Source organism: Triticum dicoccoides, chromosome 2A (assembly GCF_002162155.2).
Source record: "Triticum dicoccoides isolate Atlit2015 ecotype Zavitan chromosome 2A, WEW_v2.0, whole genome shotgun sequence".
NCBI classification, from domain to species: domain Eukaryota; kingdom Viridiplantae; phylum Streptophyta; class Magnoliopsida; order Poales; family Poaceae; genus Triticum; species Triticum dicoccoides.
Genome location: NC_041382.1, coordinates 610,849,896 through 610,875,042, shown reverse-complemented (window position 1 = coordinate 610,875,042; position 25,147 = coordinate 610,849,896). Strand labels below are relative to the sequence as shown.

Below are 25,147 nucleotides of genomic sequence, written 5' to 3'. Positions count from 1 at the left end.
TTCTCACTTTGTTAGCACCTTTAGGGTCGACAAAACCTTCTGGTTGCATCATATACAACTCTTCTTTTTAAGAAATCCATGAAGGAATACAGTTTTGACATCCATTTGCCAGATTTCATAAAATGCGGCAACTGCTAACATGATTCGAAGAGACTTTTAAACATCGATACGAGTGAGAAGATCTTATCATAGTCAACACCTTGAACTTTGTCGAAAACACTTTGCGACAATTCGAGCTTTGTAGATAGTAACACTACTATCAGTGTCCGTCTTCCTCTTGAAGATCCATTTATTCTTAATGACTCACCGATCATCGGGCAAGTCAATCAAAGTCCATACTTTGTTCTCATACATGGATCCAATCTCAGATTTCATGGCCTCAAGCCATTTCGCGTAATCTGGGCTCATCATCGCTTCCTCATAGTTCATAGGTTCTTCATGGTCAATTAACATGACCTCTAGAATAGGATTACCGTACCACTCTGGTCGGATCTCACTCTGGTTGAGCTACCAGGTCTGGTAGTAACTTGATCTGAAGTTATATGATCAACATCATTAGCTTCCTCACTAATTGGTGTAGGAGTCACATGAACTGCTTTCCAAATGGGGGGAAGGTACAATTACCTCATCAAGTTCTACATTCCTCACACTCACTTCTTTCGAGAGAAACTCCTTCTCTAGAAAGGATCCACTTTTAGCAACAAAGATCTTGCCTTTGGATCTGTGATAGAAGGTGTGATAACCCACAAGTATAGGGGATCGCAATAGTTTTAGAGGGTAGAGTATTCAACCCAAATTTATTGATTCGACACAAGGGGAGCCAAAGAATATTCTCAAGTATTAGCAGCTGACTTGTCAATTCAACCACACCTGGAAACTTAATATCTGCAACAAAGTATTTAGTAGCAAAGTAATATGATAGTAGTGGTAACGGTAGCAAAAGGTAATAGTAGCAAAAGTAATGTTTTTGGTATTTTGTAGTGATGACAGCAATAGCAACGGAAAAGTAAATAAGCGAAGAACAATATATGGAAAGCTCGTAGGCAATGGATCGGTGATGGAGAATTATGCCGGATGCGGTACATCATGTAATAGTCATAACCTAGGGTGACACAGAACTAGCTCCAATTCATCGATGTAATGTAGCCATGTATTCTGAATATAGTCATACGTGATTATGGAAAAGAACTTGCATGACACCTTTTGTCCTACCCTCCCGTGGCAGCGGGGTCCTAATGGAAACTAAGGGATATTAAGGCCTCCTTTTAATAGAGTACCGGAACAAAGCATTAGCACATAGTGAATACATGAACTCCTCAAACTATGGTCATCACCGGTAAGTATTCTGATTATTTTCACTTCAGGGTTAACGGATCATAACACATAATAGGTGACTATAGACTTGCAAGATAGGATCAAGAACTCTCATATATTGATGAAAACATAATAGGTTCAGATCTGAAATCATGGCACTCGGGCCCTAGTGACAAGCATTAAGCATAGCAAAGTCATAGCAACATCAATCTCAGAACATAGTGAATACTAGGGATCAAACCCTAACAAAACTAACTCAATTACATGATAGATCTCATCCAACCCATCACCGTCCAGCAAGCCTACGATGGAATTACTCACACACGGTGGTGAGCATCATGAAATTGGTGATGGAGGATGGTTGATGATGATGATGGCGACGGATTCCCCTCTCCGGAGCCCCGAACGGACTCCAGATCAGCCCTCCCGAGATGTTTTAGGGCTTGGCGGTGGCTCCGTATCGTAAAACATGATGATTTCCTCTCTCTGATTTTTTTCTCCCCGAAACCAAATATATAGAGTTGGGGTTGAGGTCGGAGGAGCTCCAGGGGGCCCACGAGGTAGGGGGCGCGCCCCCACCCTCGTGGACAGGTGGTGGGCCCCCTGGTCTTCATCTTTTGCAAGGATTTTTTATATTTTTCGAATAGATGTTCCGTGAAGTTTCAGGTCATTCCGAGAACTTTTGTTTCTGCACATAAATAACACCATAGCAATTCTGCTGAAAACAGTGTCAGTCCGGGTTAGTTCCATTCAAATCATGCAAGTTAGAGTCCAAAACAAGGGCAGAAGTGTTTGGAAAAGTAGATGCGAAGGAGACATATCAACTCCCCAAGCTTAAACATTTGCTTGTCCTCAAGCAATTCAGTTGATAAACTGAAAGTGATAAAGAAAAACTTTTACAAACTCGGTTTGCTCTTGTTGTTGTAAATATGTAAAGCCAGCATTCAAGTTTTCAGCAAAGATTATGACTAACCACATTCACAATAATGCTTAGGTCTCAAGTTTACTCATATCAATGGCATAATCAACTAGCGAGCAATAATAATAAATCTCGGATGACAACACTTTCTCAAAACAATCATAATATGATATAACAAGATGGTATCTCGCTATCCCTTTTTGAGACCGCAAAACATAAATGCAGAGCACCTTTAAAGATCAAGGACTGACTAGACATTGTAATTCATGGTAAAAGAGACCCAGTCAAGTCATACTCAATGTAAACTAACAGTAATGAATGCAAATGATAGCAGTGCTCTCCAACTGGTGCTTTTTAATAAGAGGATGATGACTCAACATAAAAGTAAATAGATAGGCCCTTCGTAGAGGGAAGCAGGGATTTGTAGAGGTGCCAGAGCTCGGTTTTGAAATAGATGTGAATAATATTTTGAGCGGTATACTTTCATTTTCAACATAACAACCAAGAGATGGCGATATCTTCCATGCTACACACATTATAGGCGGTTCCCAAACAGAATGGTAAAGTTTATACTCCCCCTCCACCAACAAGCAGCAATCCATGGCTTGCTCGAAACAACGAGTGCCTCCAACTAACAAGAGTCCCAGGGGGAGTTTTGTTTGCAATTATTTTGATTTGATTTGCATAAAGCATGGGACTGGGCATCCCGGTGACCAGCCACATTCTCGTGAGTGAGGAGTGGAGTCCACTCCTCTTGAGAATAACCCGCCTAACATGGAAGATACGGACAGCCCTAGTTGATACATGAGATATTCGAGCATACAAAATAGGATATTTATTTGAAGGTTTAGAGTTTGGCACATACAAATTTACTTGGAATGGTAGGTAGATACCGTATATAGGTAGGTATGGTGGACTCATATGGAATAACTTTGGGGTTTATGGAGTTGGATGCACAAGCAGTATTCCCGCTTAGTACAGGTGAAGGCTAGCAAAAGACTGGGAAGCGACCAGCTAGAGAGCGACAACAGTCATGAACATGCATTAAAATTAATCAACACCGAATGCAAGCATGAGTAGGATATAATCCACCATGAACATAAATATCGTGAAGGCTATGTTGATTTTGTTTCAACTACATGCGTGAACATGTGCCAGGTCAAGTCACTTAAATCATTCAGAGGAGGATACCACCCTATCATACCACATCATGCCCATTTTAATAGCATGTTGGCACGCAAGGTAAACCATTATAAGCTCCCATCTAATCAAGCATGGCACAAGAAGCTATGATCTCTAGTTGTCATTGCAAACATGTTTATTCATAATAGGCTGAATCAGGAACGATGAACTAATCATATTTACAAAAATAAAAGAGGTCGAGTTCATACTAGCTTTTCTCATCTCAGTCAGTCCATCATATATTGTCATAATTGCCATTCACTTGCACGACCGAATGATGTGAATAATAATAATAGTGCGCGTGCATTGGACTGAGCTGGAATCTGCAAGCATTCAATAAACAGGAGAAGACAAGGCAATATGGGCTCTTTTGTCATATCAACAATTATGCATATAAGAGCCACTTCAACAATTCAATCATGGTCTTCTCCTATCGACCCCCAAAGAAAAGAAAAGAAATAAAACTATTTACACGGGAAAGCTCCCAACAAGCAAAAGAAGAACAGGAAATCTTTTGGGGTTTTATTTTTAATTACTAGTACAAGCATGGAAAGTAGACTAATTAGAAGCTACAACTAATTTTTTTGGTTTTTCTTAAGGTTTATTAAACACACAAGAAGAAAGCATAAAAAGGAAATAAACTAGCATGGATGATATAATGAAAAAGTATGAGCACCGACATCTAGCAATGAGTGTGTGTATATAAATGTAATGTCGGTGGGAAATACGTACTCCCCCAAGCTTAGGCTTTTGGACTAAGTTGGTCTATGGCCACGGTTGGCCTGGCGAATATCCATAATAATAGTTGGGGTCATACTGCGATGAAGAAGACTCTGACTGCCACTGGTTGGCAATCATCTCCGGATCCCTATGGTAATTAGACTATCGTGGAGGATCAACTTGTGGTTCTGACTCTGGCTCTGTGGCTGGTGCAGGGTTCCGGTAGGCGTGAATGTCCTCCGGCGAGACGAGGTACTGGCCTGCAGATAAATCAAACAAGGAAGGAGCAGGCAAGGTAATAGTCTCCAGATGATGTTTATCAAAGAACAATTTGTATTTAAGCTCCCCTTCCCTATTCTTTATAATGAAATTATGTGATACCATACTCTTATAATCTAAATAAACACGAGGCAGCAATTTTTCTTCCTTCTCATAATGCCTAATAGGTATGTTAAAATGTGCAGCTAGGCGTGAAGCATAGATACCCCCAAAGATGGGGCCCTTTGTACAGTTCAGACTCAACCGTTTAGCAATAATACCGCCCATACTCACAAAGTTATCACAGAATAACCCGTGGAACAAAATAATAATATCAAGAACACTAAGGTTTCCACGGTTTTCGCGACCAATTAAGCAACGACTAGCAAATATTGCAAAGTAGCGTAAAACAGGAAAATGTATGCTAGTGATTCGTGCATCGGAAACCTTCCTCGTTTCCCCTACGGTGATGGTATCAAGAAACCCATCCACATCGTCACGATTTGGTCCTATTTTGCCCTTGAAAGGGATCAAACAAACCCGACAAAAATCATAAAGTGACATCTTCTTAACCACATCATATAAATGAAACTCTGCTGAAGGAGGTGATTCCCTAGGATAATAGTAGAAGTTTTGCACAAAAGTATTGGTGAGTAAGAGATACTGTTCGGTTGGTCGTGGAGGAAGTCGGTGAGGCCTGCATTCTTAGCCAATTCATAAAAATCCTCATAAATCCTGGTTGCTCTCAAGAATTCATCGGAGGGCCATTCACACGGCCTAACCTCCGCGGTGCGAGGAAAATTATATTTGGGCTTCTGTGCCTCTTCATTTTGCTTTTCCCTTGAGCTTTGGCTCGATGAGCCCCTCAAAAATCTCTTTATCATTTTCTGGAAAATTCTGAAATTTTTAGTAACTTCAAAATAAAAGTGAACCAAACTCAATAATATTGATAGCAACTACTCATACAAGTGCCTAGAGTCTATATCATGCATCAAAACTACTTGGAACCATATAAATTTGACATGCAAGCTCAAGAACATGGTCACCAAGGCAGCACAAATTTGCAATGAATAAAGCACTAGAACAAAAACTAATTGGACCAATGGAGGAGTCACATACCAAAGAACAATCTCCCCAAGCAGTTTTGTGAGAGGTGCTTTGAGCAAGGAGATCGAAAATGGCAGCTAAATGAGCTAGAACTCGTGCTTGAGCTGGATATTCGTGTTTGTGGGAGGAAGAAGGAGTGTGTGGGTGAAATGATGAGTGGAGGAGGGCCACCATGGGCCCACGAGGCAGGGGGCGCGCCCCTGACCCTCGTGGCCCGGTGCCAGCTCCTCCTGCTGTGTTCTCAGTGCCAAATATTCTCAAATATTCCAGAAAAAATCATATTTAAATTTTAGGGCATTTGGAGAACTTTTATTTTCGGGGTATTTTTATATTGCACGGATAATTCAGATAACAGACAGAAAAATACTATTTTTATTTTATTTAATATAAATAACAGAAAGTAAAAGTAGGGTACAGAAGGTTGTGCCTTCTAGCTTCATCCATCTCATGCTCATCAAAAGGAATCCACTAACAAGGTTGATCAAGTCTTGTTAACGAACTCATTCCGAATAACATGGAACCGGAGAAATTTTGAATAACACTATGTTACCTCAACGGGGATATGCACATCCCCAATAATAAGAATATCATATTTCTTCTTGACAGTAGGAAGAGGAAATTCAAAACCACTATGTTACCTCAACGGGGATATGCACATCCCCAATAATAAGAATATCATATTTCTTCTTGACAGTACGAAGAGGAAATTCAAAACCTCCAAATATAATCGATGGAAATTTTCCAATAGAGTTGATACTATGAACTTGAGGTTGTTTCCTCGGAAAGTGTACCGTATGCTCATTACCATTAACATGAAAAGTGACATTGCCCTTAGTGCAATCAATAACAGCTCCTACAGTATTCAAAAAGGGTCTTCCAAGAATAATAGACATACTATCGTCCTCAGGAATATCAAGAATAACAAAGTCCGTTAAAATAGTAACGTTTGCAACTACAACAGGCACATCCTCAAAAATACCGACAGGTATAGCAGTTGATTTATTAGCCATTTGCAAAGGTATTTCAGTAGGTGTCAACTTATTCAAATCAAGTCTACGATATAAAGAGAGAGGCATAACACTAACACCGGCTCCAAGATCACATAAAGCAGTTTTAACATAGTTTCTTTTAATAGAGCATGGTATAGTGGGTACTCCTGGATCTCCAGGTTTCTTTGGTATTCCACCCTTAAAAGTATAATTAGCAAGCATGGTGGAAATTTCAGCTTCCGCTATCTTTCTTTTATTTGTAACAATATCTTTCATATACTTAGCATAAGGATTCATTTTGAGCATATCAGTTAATCGCATACACAAAAAGATAGGTCTAATCATTTCAGCAAAGCGCTCAAAATCCTCATCATCCTTTTTCTTGGATGGTTTGGGAGGAAAAGGCATGGGTTTCTGAACCCATGGTTCTCTTTCTTTACCATGTTTCCTAGCAACAAAGTCTTTCTTATCATAATGTTGATTCTTTGATTGTGGGTTATCAAGATCAACAGCAGGTTCAATTTGTATATCATTATCATTACTAGGTTGAGCATCATCATGGACATTATCATTAACATTATCACTAGTTTCAGGTTCATTACCAGATTGTGTTTCAGCATCAGAAATATAAATATCATTTGGATTCTCAGGTGTTTCAGTAATAGGTTCACTAGAAGCATGCAAAGTCCTATCATTTTTCTTTTTCTTCCTATTAGAAGGACTAGGTGCATCCACATTATTTCTCTGAGAATCTTGCTCAGTTCTCTTAGGGTGGCCTTCAGGATACAAAGGTTCCTGAGTCATTCTGCCAGTTCTAGTAGCCACTCTAACAGAATTATCATTATTCTTACTATTCAATTCATTGAGCAAATCATTTTGAGCTTTAAGTACTTGTTCTACTTGAGTGGTAACCATAGAACCATGTTTACTAATAAGTTTAAGTTCACCTTTGACATTAGCCATATAATCACCCAAGTGCTCAAGCATATTTGAATTATATTTCAATTGTATACCAAAATAAGCATTAAAGTCTTCTTGCTTAGCCATAAATTTATCAAACTCATCTAAGCATGGGCTAGCAAACTTAGTAAATGGGATTTCAGCTTTATCATATCTATAGAGAGAATTTACCTTTACTACCTGTGTCGGGTTATCAAGACCATGAGTTTCTTCAATAGGTAATGGATTAAGATCATATGTTTCTTCAACAGGCGGCAAATTAAGACCATGTATTTCTTTAATAGGAGGTAAATTCTTAACATCTTCAGCTTTAATACCTTTTTCTTTCATAGATTTCTTTGCCTCTTGCATATCTTCAGGACTGAGAAATAGAATACCTCTCTTCTTCGGAGTTGGTTTAGGAATAGGCTCATGAACTAGCTCACGAGGTGTCCAATTATTTTCATTTGTCAACATATTATTCAATAGAATTTCAGCTTCATCCGGCGTTCTTTCCCTGAAAACAGAACTAGCACAACTATCCAGGTAATCTCTGGAGGCATCGGTTAGTCCATTATAAAAGATATCAAGTATTTCATTTTTCTTAAGAGGATGATCATGCAAAGCATTAAGTAACTTGAGAAGCCTCCCCCAAGCTTGTGGGAGACTCTCTTCTTCAATTTGCACAAAATTATATATATCCCTTAAAGCAGCTTGTTTCTTATGAGCAGGGAAATATTTAGCAGAGAAGTAATAAATCATATCCTGGGGACTACGCACACAACCAGGATCAAGAGAATTAAATCATATCTTAGCATCACCCTTTAATGAGAGCGGAAATATTTTAAGGATATAAAAGTGACGAGTTCTCCCATCATTAGTGAACAGGGTAGCTATATCATTTAATTTAGTAAGATGTGCCACAACAGTTTCAGATTCATAGCCATGAATCATATTCAACCAAAGTAATTATATCAGGATCAACAGAGAATTCATAATCCTTATCAGTAACACATATAGGTGAAGTAGCAAAAGCAGGGTCAGGTTTCATTCTAGCATTTAGAGATTGCTGCTTCCATTTAGCTAATAACCTCTTGAGTTTGTATCTATCTTTGCAAGCTAAAATAGCTAAAGAAGCTTCTTTATCAAAAACATAACCCTTAGGAATAATAGGCAAGTCTTCATCATCACTTTCATCAGTATTATCAGATTCAATATTTTCATCCTCTCTAACCCTATCAAGTTGTTCATCAAGAAATTCACCAAGTGGCACAGTAGTATCAAGCATAGAAGTAGTTTCATCATAAGTATCATGCATAGCAGAAGTGACATCATCAATAACATGCGACATATCGGAACGAATAGCAGAAGCAGGTTTAGGTGTCGCGAGCTTACTCAAAACAGAAGGTGAATCAAGTGCAGAGCTAGATGGCAGTTCCTTACCTCCCCTCGTAGTTGAGGGATAAATCTTGGTTTTTGGATCTCTCAAGTTCTTCATAATGATAAGCAGATATAAATCCCAAGTGACTCAAAGAATAGAGCTATACTCCCCGGCAACGGCGCCAGAAAATAGTCTTGATAACCCACAAGTATAGGGGATCACAACAGTTTTCGAGGGTAGAGTATTCAACCCTAATTTATTGATTCGACACAAGGGGAGCCAAAGAATATTCTCAAGTATTAGCAGCTGATTTTTCAATTCAACCACACCTGGAAACTTAATATCTGCAGCAAAGTATTTAGTAGCAAAGTAATATGATAGTAGTGGTAACGGTAGCAAAAGGTAATAGTAGCAAAAGTAATGGTTTTGGTATTTTGTAGTGATGATAGCAATAGTAACAGAAAAGTAAATAAGCGAAGAACAATATATGGAAAGCTCGTAGGCAATGGATCAGTGATGGATAATTATGCCGGATGCGGTTCATCATGTAACAGTCATAACCTAGGGTGACACAGAACTAGCTCCAATTCATCGATGTAATGTAGGCATGTATTCCAAATATAGTCATACGTGCTTATGGAAAAGAACTTGCATGACATCTTTTGTCCTACCCTCCCGTGGCAGCGGGGTCCTAATGGAAACTAAGGGATATTAAGGCCTCCTTTTAATAGAGTACCGGAACAAAGCATTATCACATAGTGAATACATGAACTCCTTAAACTATGGTCATCACCGGTAAGTATCCCGATTATTGTCACTTCGGGGTTAACGGATCATAACACATAATAGGTGACTATAGACTTGCAAGATAGGATCAAGAACTCTCATATATTGATGAAAACATAATAGGTTCAGATCTGAAATCATGGCACTCGGGCCCTAGTGACAAGCATTAAACATAGCAAAGTCATAGCAACATCAATCTCAGAACATAGTGGATACTAGGGATCAAACCCTAACAAAACTAACTCGATTACATGATAGATCTCATCCAACCCATCACCGTCCAGCAAGCCTGCGATGGAATTACTCATGCACGGCGGTGAGCATCATGAAATTGGTGATGGAGGATGCTTGATGATGATGATGGCGACGGATTCCCCTCTCCGGAGCCCCGAACGGACTCCAGATCAGCCCTCCCGAGAGGTTTTAGGGCTTGGCGGCGGCTCCATATCGTAAAACGCGATGATTTCTTCTCTCTGGTGTTTTTCTCCCCGAAACCAAATATATAGGGTTGGGGTTGAGGTCGGAGGAACTCCAGGGGGCCCATGAGGTAGGGGGCGCTCCCCCCACCCTCGTGGATAGGTGGTGGGCCCCTGGTCTTCATCTTTTGCAAGGATTTTTTTATTTTTTGAATAGATGTTCCGTGAAGTTTCAAGTCATTCCGAGAACTTTTGTTTCTGCACATAAATAACACCATAGCATTTCTGCTGAAAACAACGTCAGTCCGGGTTAGTTCCATTCAAGTCATGCAAGTTACAGTCCAAAACAAGGGCAAAAGTGTTTGGAAAAGTAGATATGACGGAGACGTATCAAGGTGTACCCAACAGTTTCCTTTGGGTATTCTATGAAGACACATTTCTCTGATTTGGGTTCGAGCTTATCAGGTTGAAACTTTTTCACATAAGCATCGCAGCCCCAAACTTTAAGAAACGATAGCTTAGGTTTCTAGCCAAACCACAGTTCATATGGTGTCGTCTCAACGGATTTAGATGGTGCCCTATTTAACGTGAATGCAGCTGTCTCTAATGCATAACCCCAAAACGATAGTGGTAAATCGGTAAGAGACATCATAGATTGTACTATATCCAATAAAGTACGGTTATGACGTTCGGACACACCATTATGCTGTGGTGTTCCAGGTGGCATGAGTTTGTGAAACTATTCCACATTGTTTAAATTGAAGACCAAACTCGTAACTCAAATATTCGCCTCTGCGATCAGATCGTAGAAACTTTATTTTCTTGTTACGATGATTTTCCACTTCACTCTGAAATTCTTTGAACTTTTCAAATGTTTCAGACTTATGTTTCTTCAAGTAGATATACCCATATCTGCTCAAATCGTCTGTGAAGGTCAGAAAATAACGATACCTGGCGCGAGCCTCAACACTCATCGGACCTCATACATCAGTATGTATTATATCCAATAAGTCAGTTGCTCGCTCCATTGTTCCGGAGAACGGAGTCTTAGTTATCTTGCCCATGAGGCATGGTTCGCAAGCATCAAAATGATTCATAATCAAGTGATTCCAAAAGCCCATCAGCATGGAGTTTCTTCATGCGCTTTACACCAATATGACCTAAACGGCAGTGCCACAAATAAGTTGCACTATCATTATTAACTTTTCATCTTTTGGCTTAAATATTATGAATATGTGTATCACTACGATCGAGATCCAACGAACCATTTTCATTGGGTGTATGACCACGGAAGGTTTTATTCATGTAAACAGAACAACAATTATTCTCTAACTTAAATGAATAACCATATTGCAATAAACATGATCAAATCATATTCATGCTCAACGCAAACACCAAATAACAATTATTTAGGTTTACACTAATCATGAAAGTATAGGGAGTGTGCGATGATGATCATATCAATCTTGGAACCACTTCCAATACACATCGTCACTTCACCCTTAACTAGTCTCTGTTCATTCTGCAACTCTCGTTTCGAGTTACTACTCTTAGCAACTGAACCAGTATCAAATACCGAGGGGTTGCTATAAACACTAGTAAAGTACACATCAATAACATGTATATCAAATATAGCATTGTTCACTTTGCCATCCTTCTTATCCGCCAAATAGTTGGGGTGGTTCTTCTTCCAGTGACCAGTCCCTTTGCAGTAGAAGCACTTAGTCTCAAGCTTAGGTCCTAACTTGTGCTTCTTCACTTGAGCAGCAACTTGCTTGCCGTTCTTCTTGAAGTTTCCCTTCTTCCCTTTGCCCTTTTCTTGAAACTAGTGGTCTTTGTCAACCATCAACACTTGATGCTTTTCTTGATTTCTACCTTCGTTGATTTCAACATCACGAAGAGCTTGGGAATTACTTTTGTCATCCCTTGCATATTATAGTTCATCACTAAGTTCTAGTAACTCGGTGATAGTGACTAGAGAACTTTGTCAATTACTCTCTTATCTGGAAGATTAACTCCCACTTGATTCAAGCAATTGTAGTACTCAGACAACCTGAGCACATGCTCACTGGTTGAGCTATTCTCCTCCATCTTGTAGGCAAAGTACTGTCAGAGGTCTCATACCTCTCGACACGGGCATGAGTATGAAATACCAATTTCAACTCTTGGAACATCTTATATGCTGCATGGTGTTCAAAACGTCTTTGAAGCCCTGATTCTAAGCCCTTAAGCATGGTGCACTAAACTATCAAGTAGTCATCATATTGAGCTAGCCAAACGTTCATAACATCTGCATCTGCTCCTCCAATAGGTCTGTCACCTAGCGGTGCATCAAGGACATAATTCTTCTGTGCAGCAATGAGGATAATCCTCGGATCACGGATCCAATCCGCATCATTGCTACTAACATTTTTCAACATAGTTTTTCTCTAGGAACACAATAAATGGGGAGCAACATCGTGAGCTATTGATCTACAACATAGATATGCTAATACTACCAGGACTAAGTTCATGATAAATTAAAGTTCAATTAATCATATTACTTAAGAACTCCCACTTAGATAGACATCCCTCTAATCATCTAAGTGATCACGTGATCCAAATCAACTAAACCATATCCGATCATCACGCGATGGAGTAGTTTTCAATGGTGAACATCACTATGTTGATCATATCTTCTATATGATTCACGCTTGACCTTTCGGTCTCGGTGTTCCGAGGCCATCTCTGCATATGCTAGGCTCGTCAAGTTTAACCTGAGTATTCCGCGTGTGCAACTGTTTTGCACCCATTGTATTTGAACATAGAGCCTATCACACCCGATCATCACGTGGTGTCTCAGCACGAAGAACTTTTGCAACGGTGCATACTCAGGGAGAACACTTATACCTTGATAATTTAGTGAGAGATCATCTTATAATGCTACTGTCAATCAAAACAAGATAAGATGCATAAAAGATAAACATCACATGCAATCAATATAAGTGATATGATATGGCCATCATCATCTTGTGCTTGTGATCTTCATCTCTGAAGCACCGTCATGATCACCATTGTCACTGGCGCGACACTTTGATCTCCATCGTAGCATCGTTGTTGTCTCGCCAACTTATGCTTCTACAACTATCGCTACCGCTTAGTGATAAAGTAAAGCATTACAGGGCGATTGCATTGGATACAATAAAGCGACAACCATATGGCTCCTGCTAGTTGCCGATAACTCGGTTACAAAACATGATCATCTCATACAATAAAATATAGCATCATGCCTTGAACATATCATATCACAACATGCCCTGCAAAAACAAGTTAGATGTCCTCTACTTTGTTGTTGCAAGTTTTACGTGGCTGCTACGGGCTAAGCAAGAACCGTTCTTACCTACGCATCAAAACCACAACGATAGTTCGTCAAGTTAGCGTTGTTTTAACCTTCTCAAGGACCGGGCGTAGCCACACTCGGTTCAACTAAAGTTGGAGAAACTGACAACCGCCAGCCACCTGTGTGCAAAGCACATCGGTAGAACCAGTCTCCCGTAAGCGTAAGCGTAATGTCAGTCCGGGCCACTTCATCCAACAATACCGTCGAACCAAAGTATGACATGCTGATAAGCAGTATGACTTGTATCGCACATAACTCACTTGTGTTCTACTCGTGCATATAACATCAACACATAAAACTTGGCTCTAATACCACTGTTGGGGAACGTAGTAATTTCAAAAAAATTCTACGCACACGCAAGATCATGGTGATGCATAGCAACGAGAGGGGAGAGTGTGTCCATGTACCCTCGTAGACCGAAAGCAGAAGCATTTAGCACAACGCGGTTGATGTAGTCGTACGTATTCACGATCTGACCGATCAAGCACCGAACGCATGGCACCTCTGAGTTCTGCACACGTTCAACTCGATGACGTTCCTCAAACTCCGATCCGGACGATCTTTGAGGGAGAGTTCCATCAGCACGACGGCGTGGTGATGATGATGATGTTCTACCGACGCAGGGCTTCGCCTAAGCACTGCTACGATATGACCGAGGTGGATTATGGTGGAGGGGGCACCGCACACGGCTAAAAGATCCAAGAGATAAATTGTTGTGTCTATGGGGTGCCCCCCTCCTCCGTATATAAAGGGGGGAGGAGGAGGGGGCCGGCCAAGGGAAGGAGACGCGCCCAAGGGGGGGCAATCCTACTCCAAGTAGGTTTTTCCCCCTTTCCTATTCCAACTAGGAGAAGGGGGAAGGAGGAGGTGGAGAGAAGGAAGGAGAAGGGGGCCCGCCGCCCCTTCCCTTTCCCAATTCGGATTGGGGCAAGGGGGCCGCGCGCCACCTCCTGCTACCTCTCCTCTTCCACCACTTGGACCCATGAGGCCCAATAACCCCCTGGGGGGTTCCGGTAACCCCCCGGTACTCCGGTGTATATCCGATAACCCCCGGAACCATTCCGGTGTCCGAATATAGTTGTCCAATATATCAATCTTCATGTCTCGACTATTTCGAGACTCCTCGTTATGTCCGTGATCACATCCAGGACTCTGAACTACCTTCGGTACATCAAAACACATAAACTCATAATATAACTGTCATCGAACTTTAAGCGTGCGGACCCTACGGGTTCGAGAACTATGTAGACATGACTGAGACACGTCTCCGGTCAATAACCAATAGCAGAACCTGGATGCTCATATTGGCTCCTACATATTCTACGAAGATCTTTATCGGTCAAACCGCATAACAACATACGTTGTTCCCTTTGTCATCAGTATGTTACTTGCCCGAGATTCGATCGTCGGTATCTCAATACCTAGTTCAATCTCGTTACCGGCAAGTCTCTTTACTCGTTTCGTAATACATCATCACGTAACTAACTCATTAGTTGCAATGCTTGCAAGGCTTAAGTGATGTGTATTACCGAGTGGGGCCAGAGATACCTCTCCGACAATCGGAGTGACAAATCCTAATCTCAAAATACGCCAACCCAACAAGTACCTTCAGAGACACCTGTAGAGCACCTTTATAATCACCCAGTTACGTTGTGACGTTTGGTAGCACACAAAGTGTTCCTCCGGTAAACGGGAGTTGCATAATCTCATAGTCATAGGAACATGTATAAGTCATGAAGAAAGCAATAGCAACAAACTAAACGATCAAGTGCTAAGCTAACGGAATGGGTCAAGTCAATCACATCATTCTCCTAATGATGTGATCCCGTTAATCAAATGAAACTATTTGTCTATGGCTAGGAAACATAACCATCTTTTATCAACGAGCTAGTCAAGTAGAGGCATACTAGTGACACTCTGTTTGTCTATGTATTCACACATGTATCATGTTTCCGGTTAATACAATTCTAGCATGAATAATAAACATTTATCATGAAATAAGGAAATAAATAATAACTTCATTATTGCCTCTAGGGCATATTTCCTTCAAAACCATTGATGAGCACCACGAAAACCTAATTCCACCGCCGCAACCTTCTGTACCCAAGAGATCCCATCTCGGGGCCTTTTCCGGAGGTCCGCCGGAGAGGGCATTGATCACGGAGTGCCTCTACATCAACTCCATGGCCCCTCCGATGATGTGTGAGTAGTTTCCTCAGACCTTCGGGTCCATAGCTACTAGCTAGATGGCTTCTTCTCTCTCTTTGGATCTCAATACAAAGTTCTCCTCGATTCTCTTGGAGATCTATTTGATGTAACTCTTTTTGCAGTGTGTTTGTCGAGATCCGATGAATTGTGGGTTTATGATTAAGATTATCTATGAACAATATTTGTATCTTCTCTGAATTCTTTTATGTATGATTGGTTATCTTTGCAAGTCTCTTAGAATTATTAGTTTGGTTTGGCCTACTAGATTGGTCTTTCTTGCAATGGGAGAAGTGCTTAGTTTTGGGTTCAATCTTGCGGTGCTCGATCCCAGTGATAGAAAGGGAAACGACATGTGTTGTATTTTTGCCATCGAGGATAAAAAGATGAGGTTTATATCATATTGCATGAGTTATCCCTCTACATCATGTCATCTTGCTTAAAGTGTTACTCTGTTCTTATGAACTTAATACTCTAGATGCATGCTGCATAGCGGTCGATGTGTGGAGTAATAGTAGTAGATGCAGGCAGGAGTCAGTTTACTTGTCACGGACGTGATGCCTATATACATGATCATACGTAGATATTCTCATAACTATGCTCAATTGTATCAATTGCTCGACAGCAATTTGTTCACCCACCATAATACTTATGCTATCTTGAGAGAAGTCACTAGTGAAACATATGGCCCCCGGGTCTATTCTCCATCATACAAGTTTCCAATCTACTTTATTTTGCAATCTTTACTTTCAATGTACATCTTAAAAATACCAAAAAATATTTATCTTATTATTATTATCTCTATCAGATCTCACTCTTGAAGGGATTGACAACACCTTTATCGCGTTGGTTGTGAGGTTCTTATTTGTTTGTGTAGGTACGAGGTGACTCACACGTGGTCTCCTACTAGATTGATACTTTGGTTCTTAAAAATTGAGGGAAATACTTACGATGCTTTGCTGCATCACCCTTTCCTCTTCAAGGAAAACCAATGCATGCTCAAGATGTAGCAAACATCATCATTAATATTATCACTAGGTTCATGTTCATTACAAGATTGTGTTTCAGCATCAGAAATAGAAATATCATTGGGATTCTCAGGTGTGTCAACAACAGGTTCACTAGAAGCATACAAAGTTCTATCATTTTTTTTCTTCCTTTTAGAAGGACTAGGTGCATCAACATTAGTTCTATAAGAATCTTTCTCAATTCTCTTAGGGTGGCCCTCAGGATACAAAGGTTCCTAAGTCATTTTACCACCTCTAGTCACAACTCTAACCGCATTATATTTTTCTTATTATTTAATTCATTGAGCAAATCATTTTGAGCTTTAAGCACTTGTTCTACTTGAGTGGTAACCATAGAAGCATATTTACTAATGAGTTTAAGTTCACCTTTAACTCTAGACATATAATCACTCAAGTGTTCAATCATATAAGCATTACGTTTCAATTGTCTACCAACATAAGCATTGAAGTTTTCATGTTTAACAATAAAATTGTCAAACTCATCTAGGCATTGGCTAGCAGACTTATAACGAGGAATATCACCTTCATCAAATCTATAGAGGGAATTTACCTTCACTATCTGTGTCGGGTTATCAAGACCATGTATTTCTTTAATGGGTGGTAAATTCTTAACATCTTCAGCTTTAATACATTTTTCTTTCATAGATTTCTTTGCCTCTTGCATATCTTCAGGACTGAGAAATAGAATACCCCTTTTCTTCAGAGTTGGTTCAGGAAGTGTCCAATCATTTCCATTACTCAACATATTTCAATAGCATTTCAGCTTGATCAACACTTCTTTCCCTGAAAACACAACCAGCACAACTATCCAGGTGGTCTCTGGAAGCATCGGTTAGTCCATTATAAAAGATATCAAGTATTTCATTTTTCTTGAGAGGATGATCAGGAAAAGCATTAAGTAATTGGAGAAGCCTCCAAGTTTGTGGGAGACTCTCTTCTTCAATTTGCACAAAGTTATATATTTCCCTTAAGGCAGCTTGTTTCTTATGAGCGGGAAAATATTTAGCAGAGAAATAATAAATCATATCCTGGGGACTATGCACACAACCAGGATCAAAAGAATTAAACCATATTTTAGCATCACCCTTTAATGAGAACAAAAATAACTTAAGGATAAAGTAATAACGAGTTTTCTCATCATTAGTGAACAGGGTGGCTATATCATTTAATTTAGTAAGATGTGCCACAACAGTTTCAGACTCATAGCCATAAAAAGGATCAGATTCAACCAAAGTAATTAACTCTTGATCGACAAAGAAATCATAATCCTTATCAGAAATATAGATAGGTGAAGTAGCAAAAGCAGGGTCATATTTCATTCTAGCATTCAAAGATTTTTCTTTCAGCTTAGCTAATAATTTCTTAAGATTATATCTATCATTGCAAGCTAAAAAGTCTCTAGCAGTTTCTTCATCCATAACATAACCTCAGGCACAAAAAACATTTCATATCTAGGGGGAGAATCTTCAACATCACTTTCATCAATAATTTCATTCTCTCTAACCCTAGCAAGTTGTTCATCAAGAAATTCACCTAGTGGCACGGTATTATCAAGCATAAAAGTAGTTTCATCATAAGCATCATGCAAAGCAGAAGTGGCATCATCAATAACATGTGACATATCAGAATGAATAGCGGGAGTAGGTGTCGCAAGTTTACTCAAAACAGAAGGTGAATCAAGTGCAGAGCTAGATGACAGTTCCTTACCTCCCCTCGTAGTTGAGGGAAAAATCTTGGTTCTTTTATCTTTCAAGTTTTTCATAGTGATCCGAAGATATAAATACCAAGTAACTCAAAGAATAGAGCTATGCTCCCCGGCAACGGCGTCAGAAAATAGTCTTGATAACCCACAAGTATAGGGGATCGCAACAGTTTTCGAGGGTAGAGTATTCATCCCAAATTTATTGATTTGACACAACGGGAGCCAAAGAATATTATCAAGTATTAGCAGCTGAGTTGTCAATTCAACCACACTTGGAAAACTTAATATCTGCAGCAGAGTATTTAGTAGCAAACTACTATGAAAGTAATGGTAACGGTGGCAAAGGTAACAGTAATAGTTTTGTAGTGATTATAACAGTAGCAACACAAAAGTAAATAAGCAAAGATCAATATGTGAAAAGCTCGTAGGCAATGGATCAGTGATGGATAATTATGTCGAATGCGATTCCTCATGCAACAGTTATAACATAGGGTGACACAGAACTAGCTCCAGTTCATCAATGTAATGTAGGCATGTATTCCGAATATAGTCGTACGTGCTTATGGAAAAGAACTTGCATGGCATCTTTTGTCCTACCCTCCCGTGGCAGCGGGGTCCTATTGGAAACTAAGGGATATTAAGGCCTCCTTTTAATTGAGTACCGGACCAAAGCATTAACACATAGTGAATACATGAACTCCTCAAACTACGGTCATCACCGGTAAGTATCCCGATTATTGTCACTTCGGGGTTAGCGGATCATAACACATAATAAGTGACTATTGACTTGCAAGATAGGATCAAAAACTCACATAATATTCGTGAAAATATAATAGGTTCAGATCCGAAATCATGGCACTCGGGCCCTAGTGACAAGCATTAAGCATAGCAAAGTCAATCTCAGAGCCTAATGGATACTAGGGATCAAACCCTAACAAAACTAACTTGATTACATGATAAATTTCATCCAACCCATCACCGTCCTGCAAGCCTACGATGGAATTACTCACGCACGGCGATAAGCATCATTAAATTGGTGATGAAGGAAGGTTGATGATGACGATGGCGATGGATTCCCCTCTCCGGAGCCCCGAACGGACTCCAGATCAGCCCTCCCGAGAGAGATTAGAGCTTGGCGGCGGCTCCGTATTGTAAAACGCGATGAATTATTATCTCTGATTTTTTTCTTTCCGAACGTGAATATATAGAGTTGAAGTTGAGGTCGGTGGAGCATCAGGGGGCCCACGAGACAGGGGGCGCGGCCCGGGGGGTGGGCGCGCCCCCCACTCACGAGATAGGGGGTGGGCGCGCCCCCCACCCTCGTGGACAGGGTGTAGGCCCCCTGGCCTTAATTCTTTCGGTAGTATTTTTTATATATTCCAAAAATATTCTCCGTTGATTTTCTGGTCATTCCGAAAACTTTTATTTCTGCACAAAAATAACACCATGACAATTCTACTGAAAACAGCGTCAGTCCGGATTAGTTCCATTCAAATCATGCAAGTTAGAGTCTAAAACAAGGGCAAAAGTGTTTGAAAAAGTAGATACGACGGAGACGTATCAAGCAACTGCAGTTGCGCGTTCGTGGCAACCAGATAAACACACATGGCAACTGTGATTAACCATACATGACAACTATGGTTGGACCACACGTGGCAATTAGGTAAACACACATCGCAACTACTATTTTACCATACGTGACAAGTAGTTAATCACACACGGCAACTACGGTTTCATTACACGCGACAACTACCATAAATTAGACATGGCAACTACAGTTAACCGAAACAGATAGAGTTGCCATGCTTTTACATCTACACTTGCCATCCCGAATAATTACATCTGCATTCAGGATGGCAACTAAATCGTCATCCCGCGAGTACCTAACGTAGCTACGCCAGAACATGTGGGCATTTTTGCATCGTGCCACACGCGCGGGATAGAGATGAGTAGTATTTATTGGGCGTGTGACACGAAGTAGCTGCGCCCACACGTGTGGGCAATTCTAATATCCGCCCACACACAGCCCGTGTGGGTTGCCTTCTGCTTACGCCACACACGATGTGTAAATACATGTCTAATATACCACACATGTGATGGATATCGGCGTCCATATCTATACAGAACAAGTCATACGGACACTCAGTCGTAGTCGTATGTGCATTGATCTTCTATATAAGAAACCCGTCCAAAAAAACTGCATTATCGGGCGGGGCTCTTTTTTTTAAGGGATCGGGCGGGACTCTTGATCCCACGCGTTATATATAGCGGCATGTTGTTACTTCCGAACTTGAAAATCTCGCAAGTCGTTATCGATCTGTTCGGCAACCTCGACCTGCAGCGCGCGAGCTAGGCGCTTAGCGGCTAAACCTAAAACCCCGACCTCGATGGCGGCGGAGGGGGAGGTGTCGGGAACACTCGATACCGCCGACGTGATGAAGATGGACGAGAAGGAGAAAACTGGAACACTCGGTGCCGCCGACGTGATGAAGGTAGACGAGAAGAAGGAGAAGACTGTGGCGGTGCGCTCGGGGTTTCTCGGCGGCGGCGGCAAGGAGGAGACGTACATCCGGGCCGACATGATCGACCTCGAGAACCTAGACGTCGAGATGCAGAGGGAGTCCATCGCCAAGACTCTGGCTCTGGAGAAGCAGCGCCACAAGGACAAGGATCAGCCCATGGCGCCCTGGGAGATCGACCTCGCGAAGCTAGAGGTGCACCACCGGATAGCACCCGGGACCTTCGGCTCTGTGTATCGCGCCACCTACGAAGGACGTCCTAGGTATGTACTGCGATTTTGTGTGTCGACGCTCCTCCAACGCCCGTTTTAATGTCCGTGCATGTATAAAACTATGAAAACAAGCGTTGGTTTAGGCTCGGGTTTAGGGTTTGATTGTGCCTTTAGGGTTTAAGATCGAGGCACTGGCTAGTCTCGTTCGTTTTGCTATAAGGTGATGGGATCTATCTTAGATCAACTTTTCGTGTTTTGTCTTGCAAAATCATGAAATCCAACAGTCGTGAATTATTTGATGAGTTTTATTCTATGATATATTAAAATCAAATAGTAGCTAGCCAAATCAGATGGATTCTTTTTTTTTCCTTTTTTGAGAATCGGGATGGGTTATGTTCTACATATGCATATCTCCCATCTATGAACTCTAGTTTAGATGAAGTGTTTCCTATTTTTCTTGTATTCCCACCGTCAGATTCTTTATTTATTTTTAATTCTCGCCATTGATACATCATCATTGTTGGTCTTTGGATTCGATAATGTGTCTCGATCTAGCGGCCTGCTCTAATAATGTAATATTAAAATTGGAAAAAAATTGTTCTTTCAACTTTTGTTTCTCAGTCAGCTGGTCCAAGTGTTCTGTTTACATATCCTAATAATTAAACATGTTAGGCCCTTACATAATAAACCATTACTATATGCTTAACTCTTATAGACATTTTCGTGGCATACCAGAGATTATAGTTAATACTTTTTGGCGGGGACCAGAGATTATAGTTAATACTTTTTTCCCGTGCGTGTATGAAGCCAAACTATTGGATTGGGGAGACGATGGAGTTATGCCAGAGACTGAAATTGCTATTCAGCGCGAAGCACTGAGTAAGGAGGTTGTTGTCTGGAAGGACCTCGACCACCCAAATGTCACAAAGGTGAATATTTTGCTCCCCGTGAAGACATTTGCATCCTATATTAGGAACGCTCAATGTAGTTTTTTTGGTGGTAGTAGCAATATTAGTTCTTTTTGCTTGCTTGGGACTATCAATAGTGGGCACTACACAACTGTCTTCTTTAGAGCGAGGCTTTCTTTGTGTGTTACATTCTAAAAGTGTAATATTTTCTTCCTTGCAGTTCATTGGTGCATCAATGGGTACCATTGACCTTAGTATTCCAGCTGTGAGCGGGGAGTGTAGTGCACCCCCTGATTTTCCAGAGAGTGCATGTTGTGTCGTCGTTGAATATCTCAGTGGAGGAACACTGAGACAACATCTATATGCGAACAGGGACAATAAGCTTACATATGAAGAGGTGGTTGAGCTCGCATTGGATTTGGCTAGAGGGTAAGCAAAGCACTTTCACTTATTTTCCAATCTGAATCGGAGGATAACGAATAATATTTTCATATATTCTTTTTACAGATTGGCCTATCTACACTCGAAAGATATCGTGCATCGGGATGTCAAAGCAGAGAATATGCTGCTTGACACAAAGGGGACCCTTAAGATTGCCGACTTTGGGGTCGCGCGTGTGCAAGCTAAGAATCCAGGAGAGATGACGGGCATGACAGGCACGCCAGGTTACATGGCTCCGGAGGTATTACTCGCTGCCAACCAATCGCTCTAGGATTTTGGTGCCCGGCTCAATTCTTGCATTTCTTGAAAACAATCTTATGTTGTTGTCTTTCATATACAGGTTATTCTAGGCAAGCCATACAACAGAAAGTGTGATGTTTACAGCTTTGGGATATGCCTGTGGGCGATCTATTGCTGTGACATGCCTTACTACCCAAACAAGAGCTTTGGAGAAGCCTCCTCTGATATTGTTCATAAGGTTTGTTTCAACCGTCAGCTCCCTCCCTCCTTGTTACACCCAAAATTCATTGCATGGACAAGCATGTTAAATAAGCCTGTGCAACAATATACTTTTTATGCTTACAATTTTACCTTTTATGTTGTGTGCACAGAATCTGCGGCCAAAGATCCCACGGTGCTGCCCGGCCCCGTTGGCGAACATCATGAAGAGGTGCTGGCAGGCTGACCCTGAGAAGCGGCCCGACATGTTGGACGTTGTGCAACTCCTGGACGCTCTTGATACAACCCATGGTGGAGACATGGTTCCGGAAGGGGAGAGCCCCGGATGCTTCTGCTTTTTGAGACCCCGTCGTGCAGGTCCATAGATTTGTCTCCAGTGAACAACATTATGATAGATTTTTGTCGTTGCCTTAATTAGACACGTGTGATGGTGTACTTCAAAGTTTTTTTTCCGGCGGCCGTGTAATTTGAAGTTTACAACCCATGGTTAATTCGACACTTGATTCATGGTCGCGTCCGTTTTCTTCTGTTTTGGGTCGGCTTGACCTGCTGGTTCTTCCTTGCCTCGTTTTTTTCTGTTGGAATATACTCCCTCCGTCTCAAAAATAAGTGACTCAACTTTATGTTGAAATATACTTCCTTAGTACAAAATTAATATAAAGTCGAGTCACTTATTTTGGGACGAAGGGAGTACAGAGCATAATGTCATCAAGACATGAACATATCAGGGCTGCATTGGAGAAAATCATGATTGCCTGTTCTTTTGCGGTTCTGCACCCGCCTAATTTGATCCCAGTACTTTTCTCAAACGAGAAATTGATCTGAATCTGCAGTCTGGCAACCGACTGAGTACTGAGCAGAGGCGCGTGTGTTGAAGGATATCAAAGCCTCTGTTCTAGGAGAAACGAAGGCTCAAAAGTCTTCAGCGGATGGATCTTCACGTGGCACATGGATGGATGGGTTTTGGCTCTCGTCTCGTGGAACTCAAGCTGCAGAATGCCGAAAATATAATTATACTGTATTTCAAAACCAGGAACAACCGAGCTTCTCTCACGTAGAGATGCAGTGGCCTCGGCTCATTCAAAAGGATAGATCCATCACCCATGTGCAACTTGTAACTGACTGCGAAGCTATTGTTTCAGCATTAGAGAGAGTTAAGGAGCAGCGTTGTGCTCAACAGCAAATCTTCCGGGAGATGACGTCTACCCGCATGCTGATGACACTAAGGAGGTGTAACGGGAAATTTGACAATGGTAAAGAACACTGAGCGAAAAATTGAGCTCGTTTTAACGTGACAAAGCGGCCACGTGGCTAATGGTGGACGGCGCAAGCAATAATGGCCGTTAACGGCTGGACCGACCGAGCCGGCCGAAAGATGCCCAATAAGTAAATAGTGCTCCACTCCTTTCCCGACGCTCTCACTCTCGCTCCCCTCTGCGTCACCGCCGCCACCCAGTATCGTCGCATGGGCCGCAATGCCTTCTTGGAAAGAACGGGAGGAGAGCAGCAACGACGACAACAAGCTGCACTTCGCCGGGAAGGTAATGCCGCCGCCGTTGTATTCTGTCTGATAGCCTAATATTAGGGTTATAAATTTCAGATTGAGGATTTTCTTTTATGTATGATTTGGACCGGATCAAGTGCATTTGACCACTCCAAATTCCTTTTGAACTCGATCCAGTCGCTCCTGACCATAGATGACTCGGACTTTGAAGGTGGTGTGGTGACACAAGAGGTCCCAGTTGAGTGCTACCACCGGAAAATAGACAAGAAATTCGTAACCTTTGAAGGTAGCATTACTGGAAGGAGGTTTTATGGATGTGGTGAGGAAGTAAGTTCCTATGCCTGTCCTGCTTTGCTTATTTGAAATCCCATGTTAATTGCTCTGTTTCTCTGAAAGTTTTCATTTTCTATTAATTGATGCTTATTTGAAATCCCATGTTAATTGCTCTGTTTTTCTGAAAGTTTTCATTTTCTATTAATTGAGTTATCTCTGGTGTACCATTGTAATGGTTAAAGGTCACACTGGTTTGAAAAAAGAGCTAAGGCAGAGATTTATATATCCTTAATCTGCTTATTTGAGCATCTATGTTGTTTGGAAGTTTACTTCCATAAACATAGTTAAAGACAAACATAGTTAACTGCTCTGCTTCTCTGAAGCTTAACTGCTCTATTTCTCTGAAGGTTTTCTATTTAGTAGGAGCTAGAGACAAACATAGTTAAAGAATGAATTTCTGTATGAAAAGGGTTATGTTACCCTGGTGTATCATTTATAGCTGCTTA

General features: G+C 41.1%; 1 protein-coding gene across 1 annotated transcript; it reads left to right on the top strand.

Moving 5' to 3' along the window:
- The first annotated feature begins 20,712 nt into the window (after window positions 1–20,712).
- LOC119359681 (serine/threonine-protein kinase STY13-like) lies at window positions 20,713–23,285 on the top strand. The gene is made up of 6 exons (XM_037625788.1): window positions 20,713–21,100; window positions 21,825–21,985; window positions 22,185–22,393; window positions 22,472–22,646; window positions 22,746–22,883; window positions 23,017–23,285. Exons 1-6 carry the CDS (start codon window positions 20,713–20,715, stop codon window positions 23,227–23,229), a joined length of 1,284 nt encoding a protein of 427 aa, XP_037481685.1. The 3' UTR covers window positions 23,230–23,285.
- The last annotated feature ends 1,862 nt before the right edge of the window (window positions 23,286–25,147 follow it).